The sequence below is a fragment of the Podarcis muralis genome, chromosome 8 (genome assembly GCF_964188315.1).
Source record: "Podarcis muralis chromosome 8, rPodMur119.hap1.1, whole genome shotgun sequence".
Taxonomy (NCBI): Eukaryota; Metazoa; Chordata; class Lepidosauria; order Squamata; family Lacertidae; genus Podarcis; species Podarcis muralis.
The window spans coordinates 59,683,233-59,699,707 of NC_135662.1; the positions used below are offsets into that span (position 1 = coordinate 59,683,233).

The 16,475-nt window shown below is 40.4% G+C and overlaps 1 protein-coding gene across 4 annotated transcripts in view; it reads right to left on the reverse strand.

Moving 5' to 3' along the window:
• Positions 1–1,363: 1,363 nt before the first annotated feature.
• Positions 1,364–16,475, reverse strand: part of RNF144B (ring finger protein 144B) — a 74,531-nt gene continuing 59,419 nt past the window's right edge. For all 4 annotated transcript variants that reach the window (XM_077933240.1, XM_028737602.2, XM_028737601.2 and 1 more), the window contains 5 exons: positions 10,374–10,434; positions 9,401–9,605; positions 8,128–8,272; positions 6,798–6,887; positions 1,364–6,689 (listed from right to left, as the gene is read on the reverse strand). In XM_077933240.1, coding sequence (XP_077789366.1) covers positions 6,549–6,689; positions 6,798–6,887; positions 8,128–8,272; positions 9,401–9,605; positions 10,374–10,434 — 642 coding nt within the window. In that variant the 3' untranslated portion in view covers positions 1,364–6,548. The remainder of the gene's footprint in view (positions 6,690–6,797; positions 6,888–8,127; positions 8,273–9,400; positions 9,606–10,373; positions 10,435–16,475) is intronic.

A 16,475-nucleotide genomic window follows, 5' to 3' on the forward strand; every position in this document is an offset into this window, starting at 1 on the left:
TCTGGGTGCACTCCTTAATCCAGCATTATTGTCACTAGAGGCACAGGTGGCCTCAGTGCTATTTTCCAGCTATGGCTGGTTTGCCAGCTATGGCTGTTCCTGGAAAGAGAGAGAGAGCAAAACTTGGCTACAGTGACCCATGTTCTGGCAATGTCCCATTTGGATTGCTGCAGTGCACTTTACGTGGGGTAGTCCTTAACATCATTCTTGGAGCTACAATTAGTGCAGAATGCAGCTCCTGTGTGTTGTTTGGGACAGCGGGCAGAGATCACACAACAGTGATCCTGAAACATTTTAATTAACTGCTAATGTGCTGCCAGGCTGAATTAAAGGTGTTGGGGTTGACCTATATAAAGCCTCAAACAACTCAAGACTCAAGAATCTGAGGAACCACTCCTCCCTGTTATCAGCTTGCCTAGATTCTTAGATCCAGGGGTGAGGCCATCCTTCTGGTCCCACCGTTGGGGAAGATGCGTCATGTAACAACACAAGCCAGGATCTTCACTGTGGTGGCACCTTCTACTGGAAGCATGACAGGTGCTGATGCTTTGGCATCTCAGCACCAGGTAAACACTTACCTGTTTTTGCAAGGTGCTATTACATCACCTTGCCAACAAAGGTCCGTATAGTTAAAGCTATGGTTTTCCCAGTAGTGATATATGGAAGTGAGAGCTGGACCATAAAGAAGGCTGATCGCCAAAGAATTGATGCTTTTTAATTATGGTGCTGGAGGAGACTCTTGAGAGTCCCATGGACTGCAAGAAGATCAAACGTACCCATTCTTCAGGAAATCAGCCCTGAGTGCTCACTGGAAGGACAGATCGTGAAGCTGAGGCTCCAATACTTTGGCCACCTCATGAGAAGAGAAGACTCCCTGGAAAAGACCCTGATGTTGGGAAAGATTGAGGGCACAAGGAGAAGGGGATGACAGAGGACGAGATGGTTGGATAGTGTTCTCGAAGCTACCAGCATGAGTTTGACCAAGCTGCGGGAGGCAGTGGAAGACAGAAGTGCCTGGCGTTCTCTGGTCTATGGGGTCACGAAGAGTTGGACACGACTAAACAACAATTATTATTAGTCTGCTGTTGCTGTGGAGAGTCATGAATGGCTCCACGAGAGTTTATAAATGATGTTATGAAGCATTGTACAAAAAAATGATAACAGCATCATTTTATTTAAGTCCACTAAGAATCCAAACTGAATGCAGATTTTCCGCTGCCGTTTCCGCCACCCCCCCTGCCCCCCAATGATCCTTAAAAATGTGACATATGGCTTTGAATTGTCCTCTGTTGGTAACAAAGCTTCACTAAACGTCTGCAATCTGTTTTAAAAGCAGCTTGCTGAAGACAAACAGAGACAAACGGCTTTTGCTGAATTTTTAATTTTGCACATGTTGCATATTATAATGTTAGGAGGGAAAGCCAGGGGAAGAGAAGGAAATCTCAGAGGCTGAAAATATATATTGCATGAATATATACACACAGAGCAAAGTACATTTCCAAATGTTGGTTCATTAAATAAAACTTACAAGAGCACTTAAAATTTCTTCATACACATCTGCTTTCTTTGGAACACATACAGAAAAGAGTTTCTACTAAATCTTACAAAGATCACAGCCTTGACCCTTCACCGTATTAGGAAAGTGGTGAAGAAAATGTATTCATGGAAAATGAATTAAAACCAAGAACTAAAAAGTACCAGTAGACAATCCAATACCTTGACTACCTGAGTAGGGGGTAGCTGAAGCCCTACATCAACATCATTTTGAAGTCTTATGTAAGATGTACTAAATTCCCATTTGCACCTTCTTAATCATAAATGACACATGTGCAGCAGACCACAGACCTTCAGCCCCAATTCATGGAGAGTAGTAGAGCCAAGCCAACAGAGTTGTAAGAAAGGGGGTGAGGCCACTGAGCCCAGTCTCATTCCACCCCTCGTGCAATTCTTATCAAATGCATAGGCACATGTAAATAGGGCTCAGAGGCCTAGGTTTTCCTCCAGTTCTCCAAAATAAAAACAGTTCTTCTCTAATACATTTCCAGTGATACAATGATCTATGGATTATTTCCTATCCTCTTCCAAGTGATGCTTCATGGTCTTACTGTAAATTAAAAGTGCCATGGAAAATAACGAAAGCAATTACAGTGGTACCTTGGTTCTCAAACGTCTTGGTACTCAAACGCTTTGGTTCTCAAACATAGAAAACCCAGAAGTGTTCTGGTTTTCAAATGTTTTTCAGAAGCTGAACGTCCGATGTGGTTGTCGCCTATTGTTTCCGAGGCACCCGCACCAATTAGAAGCTGCACCTTGGTTTTCGAACATTTCGAAAGTCAAGCGGACTTCCAGAACGGATTAAGTTTGGTGCTTTTGTTTTTGCTATTTATTTTTGCGGCTTTTTCGGTTAATTTGTTTTTGTGACTGTGTGGAATGCAGTTCAGCTACTGATTGTGTGACTGTGGGAATAGATAAAAGCCCCCCATCCAAACAATGACCTTCATCAGTGCAGGTAAGGGAAAAAATAATTTTATTTTTTGTAATCTACAATACTGTCTTATTTATTTTATAGTATAGTACATTGATTATTGCTTTCATTTTATGGATCAATGGTCTCGTTAGATAGTAAAATTCATGTTAAATTGCTGTTTTAGGGGTTGTTTTTAAGAGTCTGGAATGGATTAATCCATTTTGCATTACTTTCTATGGGAAAGCGCACCTTGGTTTTGGACCACTTTGGTTTTGAAACAGACTTCCAGAACGGATTAAGTTCGAGAACCAAGGTACCACTGTACAATTCCAAATCCTTCTCCTGTAGCCAATCAAGAGTAGTAAATTTGGCTGTCTGGCAAGTCAGTGGAGCTAACGAGGAAGATCACAAACGCACAAGCCTATTACTACCACATCCAAGTGGTGCAATTTGGTTCTTTCTGATCTCATAGCAGACAGTGGTAAAGCATGACAGGGCATGTACATCTGATTTTCAGAACTGTGATGATAATCTGATAACAGAGAAACTGTGGTTAAGTTCCTGTGTTTCTACTCATTGACTGTCCATTAAGGATTTGGTTTCTAGTCTGATACAGCGAATGTTTGTACAACAAAACAGCAAACCTTAAATAACACAACCTTGGCAGAAAGGGGGAGGGATGGCTTTCATACAATTAACATACATTATGAAATTCTTATTGGCAAGGACATGGACGGAATTCAACGTTATCATCACACATGGCTTCCCATCATAAAAGGGAGACTAAGATAAAAAGGCGCTTCATAGACATACATAATTCCCTTCCATTTGCTAGTGAAAGTAAGGACGGTGGTTAGGTCAAGCTACCATGTTTAGCTGACTAATCAGTTTGATTAAGAAGGTGCCCCTGAGCAATTAGGGTGGTAGATTTTTTAATAAACATATTTATCCTGCCATGCGCCCTGAGGAGCTCACACCCAGCATTCAAAGGGAGCAGCAGGGAGTAAAAAGTATGTTAAGAATTGAACCAGCCAGAAAGGGAAACAGAAGGCAAGTCGGCATTCATTTTCTCCCTAACACACACACATTCTCTTCCAAAAAGGGATGAAAATCCACATCGTCCACAATCTTACTTTATGTGAATATGAGCAACAGTTTAAAATCCTAGTTGCAGAAGAACTAAATAATGTTTCCAGTAGCACCTTAAAGACCAACTAAGTTAGTTCTTGGTATGAGCTTTCGTGTGCATGCACACTTCTTCAGATACGAAAGCCCCATACCAAGAACTAACTTAGTTGGTCTTTAAGGTGCTACTGGAAGGAATTTTTTTTGTTTTGACTATGGCAGACCAACACGGCTACCTATCTGTAACTAAATAATGCTTGGCATTGTTCCGTCTCCTCCACCCAGACCCCCAAATAAGACTTCTTTTTTCTTCAGTACTAATGTATGCAGATTTGGGTCAACTGAAAATAATACAACCAAGGGGTTTTTTGGTTTTTAATTGGGTGACAGCCCTGGCTGGTATTAAAGAAGCCTTCACTAACCTGGTGCCCTTCAGGGGGTTCGGACAACTCCCACCAGTCCCAGCCAGCATACAAGGTTGTACAGTATTAGGGCACAGTTGCATTGCAAAGCTAAGCAGGCTCAGCTGGCAGTTTAGGACACCCCAGCCCCTATTATTGACTCTAATGAGGCTATATTACTATCCTCTTTCGACTACAATTTTCACTTTGGACTACAATTTTCAGATATGAAAAGGAAACACCCATCATTGCTGTCCATTTTGTAGCGCCTAATTCAGGTGTCCTGGCTGTTTCTCCAAGTTCTCTAGAAACTCTTAGGTATGAGGTTTTTGCTGTTTTTTATATATGAAAAGACGAAATTTCCAGGCTTGATTTCCAATAGTTTTTCATGAGAACTATGCTTCCTTAAATTAAATCTGTTTACCTTTTCTGCTTCAGTATCTATCTGCCCCTCCTCCTTTCTATTTCTCTGCTTAAGGTCATACAGTTGTAGCCATATGAAGTTAGCTGAACTTAGGCTCTACAAAACAGAAGTCATTAACTTTTTTTAATGGGACCCAAGTTCAACTTACTTAGTTAAAGCCTCCTGAAAGCTTGTTTCTTTTAAAAATGGCAAGAGAAAAATAAACTTGACTACATGTCTGTCCATTGTACTTTGAACCAGATATTGCTGATTAAAGAGGACTGCATAAGATAGAGGGATCCTTTAGCAGAATTCTAAGGAATCCCTTGCCAAGATGGCAATCACCTTTCAAAACTAGATGGTCCAACAACTTCAGATTGTTGTGGAGTGAATTTGCTTAGCTGAAATACTATGTACTATAGCAGCCGTTCCCAACTTTCAGTCTCCAGATGTTGCTGCACTACAAATCTCATTATCCCTGACCACTGGATTTGCTGACTGGGAGTTGGAGTCCAACAACCCAAGCTGGGAAAGGCTATACTATAGTACACGCTCAAATGCATATTTGTTTTGTGTGTGAATGTAATGTGCACACACAGTATATACCATGAAACATACACACCTTGCCTTGAAGAATCATATTTATTTACATTTGTACTCTACCTCTAAAGTACTCAATACAAAACAACATGAGGCCACAACCAGATAGTCAGCCCAAAGCTAAAGACTGTGGTGTATATAAGCATAATATTTCAAGAAAGTGTTGCTATATGTTTGTTATGCAACACCATTTTTCACCACAATTCCTCTTACGCTGCCTTGTAATCCAGCACTAGATAAAGTGGTTATCCCACTATTTCGACCTCATCCATTGTTTTCCAGATTGTGCAGCTCCTTCGGTCACAATCTAGCTATGGGCTTGTCTTATAGAAGACTAGAATTCATTAATGGGGGAAGTAGGCCTGTTCATCTTAAAGTTTGCAGCCATTAGCTAAGTTTTTATATAGGACTTGCTCAAGGTCTCTATACTGTTTTTACAACTCCTCACTAACTCAGTGAAATAATGTAATAGGGCAATATTTGCCCAGTGTAGTGTAATACACCTGAACAAATTGCTGGTGCTGTGTATGTTTGTGCGTGTGTTTAAGTGTACATGTAACCCTCTAATTTTCACCTGAAATTATAGTTTGCATCAATGATGGCCAACCTTTTTGGCAAGTGCACCACAAGTTGCCAGAAGTGAAGCCAAAGGATGCACAGCACTCTAGTGCCACTGCAATACAACGCTTGGGGCAGAGTGTGTAGGGGGGTGTTGTTATTATACCAGGTCAACTGGATCCTGTTGCATACCACAAATCTCCCCTACACTTGCCACTTCTTGCACCAGTGCAACATATGTTTTGCAAAACGCCTGACAATAATTCACACCCAGTCCTAATTAGCGGCTCAGGTAGAGCAATTTACTTGGCATATTGTGCCAGTGCTATGTACCTGCAACAGCTGCTTCAGATCATTCTTTCTGATGCTGTACCAAGGCTGATACAACTCGTTGTTGGTCCAGTTTTGATTGGGCGTTTAGCAAATGTATATTAACAATATCCCATTTCAGTTGTACTTCATTTCCACTACCTTCCCCTTTTCAGGTATATAAATTTTTTACAGGATATCTTTTTAGTAACACTGAAATCTGCCCCTGGGAAGTGAAAACTCAATAATATCCAAAGATCTCTTACAACGGGGTTGCTTTGTTCACCTGTGTTCCCTCACTTAGCTGCAGGACTGCTCCATGAGCTGCAAAATTAAAGTTGCTCAAAAATGGGCACATATCCAGACTCTGGAAAATACTGTAGAACCAAACAGAGGTGGGTCATTTTGAAGAACCTTTGAAACTATGTTTAGAACCCCTGCCTCTTTTCCTTAAAAAAAGAAAATAGCCAGAGCTGAACTGAAAACACCACAACAGACACCTATCCCACTGCGGAACGGCAACTTGCAAACAACACTGTGTCCCATGAAACTGTAGGCACTTTTTGCAGAAGTTGGCAAAGAGAAGGAGAATTGCTTGGGAAAGCATTGGCACCAGAGGTCAGCCTTCATGTCTTCTCCATCACATACAAGATGCAGGTCTTCACAGCCAATAGGGTGAAAAGCTTTAGGTTGTTGGCGGGTCATGTTTCTTTTTCTTGCCACGGCACGATTTGCAGACACAACAGATGATGCATGGTGAGGCTAGGAGCAGCAAGGGAGACGTTACCAGGGCTATGATACCCAGGCCCACAAGGATCCCAACAACCTGGAAAAAGCAGGAGGAGAAATGTGATAAGGAACGGGAAAGCTGTGTGGGAGCAGATGGAAAACATCAAATCCTGATACAGACTCAAGTTTGGGTCACCCGCATTACCTGCGTTCTGTTCCACATAACTGAGGCACGGGAATGACCCAGTTTGTTTCGGCAAGGGCCTTTGTCATAATGCCTTAGGAAGATATCGTTCTGAAAGCGGAAAGAAAAGAGTGTGTTTAGTAGTTGGGCCTGCCTTGAAATAGGTGCCCAGGTGGCAACGCAGCAGCGCAAAGTCTGGTGGGTATTTCTGGCCTGCCAAGACTTTTCTTCCAGCAGTACCCTGCTGCAAATGGGAATTTCTCAAGCGCGATTGCCACAGAAAATTTGACACCTCTTGCTCTTCTACAAAATGTATGCTTTACAGAAAGGGAGACATGTGAGCGGACATGGAAAAACACACCCACAAATGTGGAAAGTCAGCTAGTGAAACTGAACACAAAGGAGTCATCAGCATTTCCAAACCCATTTAATGTGATCAAATGTTGCAGTAAAGAGAGTTGCATCTATAACTTTGAGACATTCCAAAAAAAGAGGGAGAGGGAAACCAGATTTGTGATCATGAAAAATGAAAATTATGCGAAGGCCAGTAACATTACTCTCCAGAGAGAGAGAGAGAGAGAGAGAGAGAGAGTGTGTTAGTTATTGGTGAATGATTGCAAAATCAGGTATTTTCAGGATGAGGTGCTTGGGAAGAGAATTGCAACCTTTGAACCCAACTTTTATAGAGGGGCGGGGGCAGTAGCCAAACAGGAACAATCAGGGACAGATTAAGTGATGAATGGGGACTCCTCACTAAATCAGCAGCTTTTTCAATTGACAGTTTCTTCCAAAACATATCATGCAGTGTCTATTTATTGCTACTATAGGCAAGGCAAACATATTAGCACAATACCCCTTTGATGCCATTAAGAGACACTCCCTGTTGAGTGCACACGTTCTGTTTAAGCGACAGCTACTATGTGACAGAGGACAGCCTGCGGCTCAGTAAGATAATGGGCAATGACAGCTCATCACCCAATAACTTAAACAGGTAGAATTTATGGTAGTAGCTGCAATATCCACAGTAGCATAACAAGTGAATCTAACCTCAGTTAGAGAGAGATTTACTCAAGTAAAGATGGAGGATAGGATAAAACCAATTTGCTGGGGGAGCAAGAGAAGGGGAAGGGTATGGCCTTTGAGCCCCATCTGTAGAATTCGCATAGACATCTAAGTGGGCAACCTGAGAATCAGGACTGGGTGAATCTTTGATCTGATATAGCAGTGCTCTTCTAAAATTCTTAGTTGCCAATAAGGTGGTTCCCTCCCCTAGTTACAAGCCATTTTAAAGGAATTAGAGGGCAAAAACCTGGACAAGCCCACCCCAAAGCCCTTGGCACAGGTCACTTACATCCAGATTTTGCAGACAGTACCAGCAGAACGTGTGCTTGCAGTTCTTACACATCATTTGAGCACAGCCTTCATTCCTCTCAATGTGGATTCGGCAAACTGGGCACTGCTTAATTGGAGCTTCTGTGGTGGTTTTGATAAGTACTCTAGAAAAGTAGAGGGGGAAAATCCTGTGAAAGATGGTAGTTCAACAAAGGACAGTAATCTGAAGAGACCTGTCAGAAGTAAGCATGGACCAATGGTACCAAATACTGTAGTATGGGAAACAGCCTTACTAGAAAAATTAACCAATAAACTGAAACTGACATGGGGACAAATATGGCTCCCCTTTATCACACACACACAGCCCAACAAGACAATGACAAAAATCCACCAACAGCATACAAATCAATATGGCTAACCTGATCCAAAACACCCACCCACCCCACTCACACATGAAAACAAAGATCACCCTAGGCCAACCCCAACCTCTCTCACCACCAAAGGAACATAAGTGAACAGCAGAGAACCTGCACAAGCAACACTGACACCAAACCCTACATATAGTAAAATAGAAACATCGTCACCCAACCCCAACAACACCCATCTTTCCCCCCCTCCACCTCTTTCCCCCTTTTCTTCCTAATGTCTCAACAAATGAAACCGATTTGTAAAAATGTTACATGGGGGAGGGGGGGAAACGAGAGAGAGACATTGCACACACTTTTGTAAATCAAGAAAATATTTAATAATAATAAAAAAAAAAGGATAGTAATAGTTCCATGATTATTTCACTGTCGTTCAGGTTGTGGCGTCTGGGCAAGTAGCACATGGAGCATCCTTAATCCATGTAGCTACACATACATGTGCAATATCACCATGGCATCAGACATCAGTACACTTTGGGGGCAGCTAGCACTGTAACTAAGACACTGCACCTGGGTCACAGCCACAGAAAACATTTAAAGTACTCTTATCACTTTCAGAATCATGGATTCCCCCAAAGAATCTTGGGAACTGTAGTTTGTTAAGGGTGCTAGGAACAGTAGCTCTGTGAAGGGTAAACTACAGTTCCCAGGGTTCTTTGGCAGAAACCATGACTGTTTAAAGTGGCGCAAGAGTGCTTTCAAAGCATGGTGCAGGTATGTTCTGGCAATCTAGTGAAAATGCTTTCCTACCCCTGACAACTGGCAATGAATTAATTCTACATCTACCAATTTCAACTAAAGGAAAGCTGAAATTATTGCAATTACGATATGGAAGATTTGCAGCACCTCAGGAAATCCTTCTCTTACCCTTGCTCATTTGGTGTCACAATAAGATGGTTTTCCAGGCATAGCTTCTCCACATGCCAAGGCTCTTTGCATGATGAACAGAACGTCAAATAGCAAGCCTGACATTTTACAGGCACGGGGAGTCCAGATTCACTTGGTTCAATTTGGCACACGGACTGACAGTCAGCAGAAGGACACCAGGTTCTCAGGGGATCCAAATGCACTTCTAAAAAATGTTTATTAGAAATCCAAAAACACAACATTTTAAATTATGTACTTCGTTTGCCATTTGTTGATTCATATTCAGCCTCCATTGTCACTGGCTTCAGAAACCAATTCACTGTACTGTGGTCAATAGTATCTGACAAGCCTCTTTATAAACCACAAAATGTCAAATTCTGAAGGCTTTGGTGGGGGCATATGAAACCTTTCAGCATCACAGCCAATTTTAAGAAGTGAAAATATTCTTAAAGTTGTTTTTTTTAAAGGGGGGGGAGTTGAGAGCATAGGGAGACACAAAAAATATTTTAGTATCATAGCAGCAGGCCTATAGGAGCAGCAAGGTTTTTTTTAAAAAACAACAACACACCAAATGGGTGTATGTGTTTTTATATAGAAAAAAACATGAGGGGGCACCATCATAGTGGAGGATCCACTTTTCTTAACAAAGGCAAATTGGAGGAGAGGATTTCTTGGACAGTCACACAAAAAAACTTGAGGGGGGCTTAGATGCAGCCAATGGGCTGTGAGCCGTATCTGTGATAAAAGTATGAGGGCATCATAATTGATAACATTCACCAGGTATTTTATTGCTTTCTTTTTCAATGCAGAAGCATTGGCTGTGTTCATATTCCTGCACTTCCTTTTTTAAAAAAGGCATTTTTTTAGTCTAATAAGTCCTTCAACCTATTATTCAAACTGTTTTGTGAGTTTAATTACCGGTATACATGTATATCTGGTATTAACCCCCCCTAAATCAATGTAAGAGCCACACCTCTTTCAAATTTCAATCGCTGGTATAACTGAAATTGATCAGCAGGTACCAACCTGGAGATCTGAAAGAAAGAAGAAGACAAGATGTTAAGATGGAAGATGGGGGGTTAACTAATCCGAAAAATGAGTCAAACGAGAATGTCTGATGACATTTGCTTCCATTATTTCTCCCGTGGTCCGTAAGTTCAGAGAGGGGGAAAGAGAGAAAGCAATCACAACAAGGCTTCAATTTTGAATTCAAGATCATTTGGCAATTTAAGAGGGACACAAATGTTAAAAAGTAAACTGCCAAAACCAAAGCTGGTTAGTATTTACAAGAACTCAACTGCAAACAGTATTCTATTCTGCTAAAACAAATATGAGTAAGCTTAGAAATTTCGGGTACAATTCATCATACAACTGCCAGCATAGTTTGAAATGAATAATTAGTGGTGTTAACTTGTTGGAGCTGCTTTGGGCTATGCTGATTGGGCATCCACACTAAGTTTGGCATCAGTGGCAATACAATGAAATGTCCAAAAATCACACACACAAAACCCACCTTCCAGTGAATTGTTTGATTTTTTAATTGTTGTCATATCATCACTGAAAGCACTTTTCAACCCATTGTGATAAAACCTTTATTCAAATACCCAGATTTGACACAGAGTAAATTAGAATTAAGTTTCTCAAAATAAAAAGCACTTTCTTTGAATTTTACTGCCAAGTTTACAGTCTCTTGCCACTACTATATAGATTCACACCACTCAGTAATCCAGGACAATCTCAGGTTTGCAGTGTTCCTCATTCAATTGCACAAACTTTGAATTCACAAGCAACTTTGATAATATTGGACCAATACCAATAAAAATAGACTACAGGGAGAACAGGAAACAAAACAAAATGAAAATAAATAATATGAAGACAGTATGACTCACTAGATCATGGGATAATAAACAGAACATAAACCAATGATATGATGCTGTAGCAGAAAAAGTTGAAGTTTATATTACTTAATAAGTTTGTGTTGATATTTTAAAATTATTTGGAAAGTACTTGTACCATTGTATTTAATTCCAGATAGCCGGTCTAGCTCATATTTCAAATGCTGAATGATGTTTCAGAAGACAATTCACAAAAAGATGCCAATAAGAAGTTCAGGAAAGGTTTACAACAATGATTTTTTTAATAAAGAAAAATTACAAGAACAGATTAGGCTACAGGGAAATTTGCACTTTTCAAATATTTAAAGAGGATGTTAAAAAAAAAGGAAGGAAACATATGCCAGGCATTCTTTATGAATAACCATGTCCTACATATTGACCTAAAAGAGCACCTTCCCCAATATACTGTAAACCATCTCAGACCCTGAAATGGCATGTGAGACCATGTTGGTGGTGCCACCTTCAAGGACTAGCTGGTTGGTGTTGTCTCATGCCAGGGCCTGTTTAGTGGTGGTTCACCATTTGTGGAATGCCCTCCCTGGTGAAATGTGCCTTTCTCCATCATTAATGAAAACATACCTGTTCACCCAGGCGTCTGATAAATGGACATTGTTCCTGGCAACCCTGAGATCATTGAATTGAGAGCGTGTTTTTATAATGTGTTTAACTGCAACTGTTTTTAGAACACCTTTCTTTTTTTAAAAAAAAGATGTGTTTGCCACCCCAGGCTCCTTCAAGAGGAAGCGAAGGATATAAATTCAATAAATAAATAGGATCTCTCCCGTATCTAAGGTACTAGGTTTATGGCTGAACAGCCATAGAGGAACAGCATGCACAAAAGAGACCTATTTTTTCTCCTCTTGTCCTAAGATGAACCCAAATGTTTCTTTTTAGGAAATTGATTAGCTCATAACTGCTAGATACACTGAATTAAGCAGAGAATTTTGGCACATCATAAATCACTGCAATGGAGGGTTACAGATTGCGGTAAGGAAATAGCAGGATAAACAACTCTGATCCAATCCTGTTTGTTGCTCATAACCCTGTGCGCCAGAAACACAACCACCCAGTTCCCTATGTCAATGATGCCGCCGCCAGGTCTTGGAGATGGAAATAAACCAAGAGCAGTCACCAAAAACTACTAGATTGTCGAATCCAGTCATGTTGTCTTCAAACCCTTGACTCAGTTTACCAGCCATCAGTCAGGATGGTGGTGGAACAGTCACTCTTTCTCAGGTCATTCTATCTTTCATTAATTTGTCAGATACAACATGATAACTGTCATAAACGAACTGGGGGAGGAGAAGCAATGAAAGGTGTGGGTGGCTTTCTACTAGCTCAATTACTAGTGCATATCATTGCAGCTGAAAAATATAGCATATGAAAAGCCAAACTATTAAAATAAACTTAATAACTCAAAAATGCAAAAGGAGTCCCAAGAAATCCCTTGTGTAGTCAGCAGTAGGGATGGATGAATCTGCCAATTTCAGTTTTCCCTTTTTTTCTAGTCTTTTTCCACATCCGTTTGCATTTTTAAAAAATAAAATAATGAAAATTCACCAGCATTTTAGTGCTGATCACTTCTAACATAAACATTTGTATGCCATTTCGCCTAATATATACAGTTTTGCAAAGCAACTTTCTGTAATATAATGCATTTTATGTTATTTTGCTAATCTATGGATTTTTATGCACACTTTGCCCCAGTACATGCATTTTGGCATGCATTGCTTGGCTGCAGAACCGCATTGCAAAATTTGGTGCAGTACAAATGCACTGGCAGTAGCCCTGAATTGGCTCTGCTGGTGCATTTGCACTGCGCTGAGTTCTCAGACAGAAAAGCAATGACAAACCTAGACAGCATCTTAAAAAGCAAAGACATCACCTTGCCAACAAAGGTCTGTATAGTGAAAGCTATGGTTTTCCCAGTAGTGATGTATGGAAGTGAGAGCTGGACCATAAAGATGGCTGATCGCCGAAGAATTGATGCTTTTGAATTATGGTGCTGGAGGGGACTCTTGAGAGTCCCATGGACTGCAAGAAGATCAAACCTATCTATTCTTAAGGAAATCAGCCCTGAGTGCTCACTGGAAGGACAGATGCTGAAGCTGAGGCTCCAATACTTTGGCCAGCTGCCAGCATGAGTTTGACCAAACTGCAGGAGGCAGTGGAAGACAGGAGTGCCTGGCGTGCTCTGGTTCATGTGGTCACGAAGAGTCGGACATGACTAAACAACTAAACAACAACAGAGTTCTCAGACACCTTCCCCCTCTCCCTCTTGATACGCAAAAGTGACCCATGTGAAGGGAAGCCAGCACAGCAGCTCTGCTGCAGAAGAACACAAGCAAAGAGGAACATTATCAACATATACAGAAGCTTGCAGTTCCACACCTGGGACACAGCCACAAAGAAAGCCCTCTCACATGTTACTCTTAATGCAGCTCAGAAAGAGTCTTCCTGCTCCATTAACCTATTCAGCTACTAACACAGATAAGTTAGCTTATCGATACCTGCTTTCTGAGTGTACTCTAATAGTGTACATTGTATGACAAACAGAACTGTCTTACAAAAGCTAGTAAATGTTAGCTAGTAAATGTTCTGGGACAAAAATAGTACCATGCATTTTTTATTGCAGCAAGTTTAAAACAATAATTTCTCAAGTCTTTTTAGGTTGTCATGTATATATATGGTCTATGGATATTTCACCTAGTCCATGCTGTAGATATTTAAGTGCCAGTAATGTTGCATACCACATAATGGAAGATGGTTTCAGGGAACACATTTCTATAAATCAAGAACACAGATTTAATTTATATTCCCTCCAATATCCCCACTACTTTTGGCTTCCATAGCATGTCACATTATTACCGCCCCTATTCTAACAAAAGCCTGTGCATTATATCCATCATAAAATATTCATTTGTTCCATTAAAGAACTCCCTTGCCACTTAGAACAAGTCTTTATGGGTTTTTATTAAAAACAGCAATGTATGCGGAGAGAAATGAAAAGATTATATATTCAAAAGTAAACATATTTGGCCAATGTTCAAAAAAACAAAACAAACAAATCCCGAACATTTAATGGAATTTAGGAGGACTACCATGCGAGAGACTGTTGTGTTGACAAGAAAGCATGTACCACAACTTTATAGTTTCAAATTTAATTTGTGAAATGCAGCACTCTGAAACACAAACACTTATAGACTACCTCCTCCTATAAAACAATTTATTTTAAAAGATTCCATTTGTGGCTCTTTGATGCCATCTACGAATCACTATGCAACTCACTCCAATGGCAAATTGTGGCCAAGGCTGAACATCTTTTTGAAACATGCTGAATGAGGCCACCTTCTTGGACTGACTTTTAGGACTCAAGTGTTAAGTCAGGATAGAAAGATGGGGTGAAATAAACAGATTTAATTACATTTTTACTCTGTTAAGAGACAGTGGCTTGTTTGCGCCCACATTTTCTTTTTCTTTTTTTACAGGATGGGAACTTGCTTCCATTACTGACTTGCAGTTATGTTTATATATATATACACACCAAACTAAGCAAATCCTCAGTGCACAGGGTGATCCTATGCGTGCGCGCACACACATGAATATGAGATCCTTTTTACAAACAGCAGATAAATTAATTTGATTCTTCAAGTATCTCCTCCATACATGCACAGTGTACAGAACATTTTCTACATCCCGTCATTCTCCTCCTGAAGTTGCCTAGACAACCTTGTTTGCCATGAATAAGGTTAGCTTCATTTCAATTACAGATTCCTCCCAGGCAAGGAATCAATATGCCTCATAACGGTATATCTTCAGACAGAGCAAATGTCAGGAAATCATCTTGGCAAACAACAGCAAAGAGTTTTTTTGTCAGATTCTCAGCCTCACATCAAGCCTCCGTCATACAATGTCATGATCTTCTTAGATTGGAACTGGTTACAACATCAGCATCAAAGTAAGCTACAAGTTTCTCACCCTTGGTTTAAGGGGATAAGTAAGGGTGTGCTCACCAAAACTCACCATTAAGAGGCCTTAAGGAGTTGAGCACATTGGTCAGTTGCCAATCAGGAACTGTCAATAGCCACACACCAAGGTTGCTGGTTATACCTGCTATCTGTAGGTAGGCTATTAGTAACATAGCTATGTCCTTGTATGTAATAGAACCTTTGGCCCTTTTAAGTGAGACTTGTTTGGGACTCCCATTCTTTATTGCCAATCTATTCTGGCACAGATAGTGGGTGCTTACCACTGGTAACAGATTCATGATGGGAAAACAAGTGATGAGCCCAGAAATTCCAATGATTTTCAGTACACTTATGAGTTTGTATTCACCATAGCCCAGCAAATAGCCCAACAATAGAAACAGCCTAAAAGGACATACATACCTCACTTTTAAGTTAATATCAGGACTCAGTCTGGAACAATATATGCCAAAAATCATTGGTTAGCTCCCGGTAGGAGGTGGAAGCCTGACCCAGACTATTAAGGTCATGGTTCTGGTTTGTTTTTTTTAATGTAGTCAAGGAAAGATTAGCATGGAAATGTGATCAGAACTCTGTTGGCAAAGCAATAGGCAGCAGTAGGAAGGGCTGTGAAGCTGCCCTATATGTTAATCAAGAGAGGCATCAGGTTGTTAAAACTTTAATGCAATTAAGATCACTTCTTGTCCTTGCTCCTATTCTGTTCAGGAGATATTATTCCTTACATGGCTCAGTGAAAATCATAAATATATAATTAATAATCACCCTGAACAGAATTTAGTGCATTCCATCATTCATGGACCATTAAATACATTCTTCGTTGTTTATTCATTCAATTCTTTGCCCCTCAGAGTACAGAGGAAAACATTAATGGCCCATTAATGCATACCCTCATGTGCCCTCTTGCTTAGCTAATTGAAATGGATCTTTAGATTTCAGAAGCTTTATGAACACTACTATCATATTCCAGTGTTGCTTTGTGTTTTCCGTGCAAACTTTGAAGTCACACACTCAAGACAAAACATTAAAGTGAAAGGTTGTGAATAATCCAGGCTCATGTTATCCGAGCAAAAGACCAAGTGGCCTTACCCACACGTATTTGCCAATTATGAAATCCGAGTTGAATACCTGACTCGCACCATTTTCAAATGTAGCCTTAAAAATCATATGAATCTTGTGGGAAATCGCAGGTCCCTC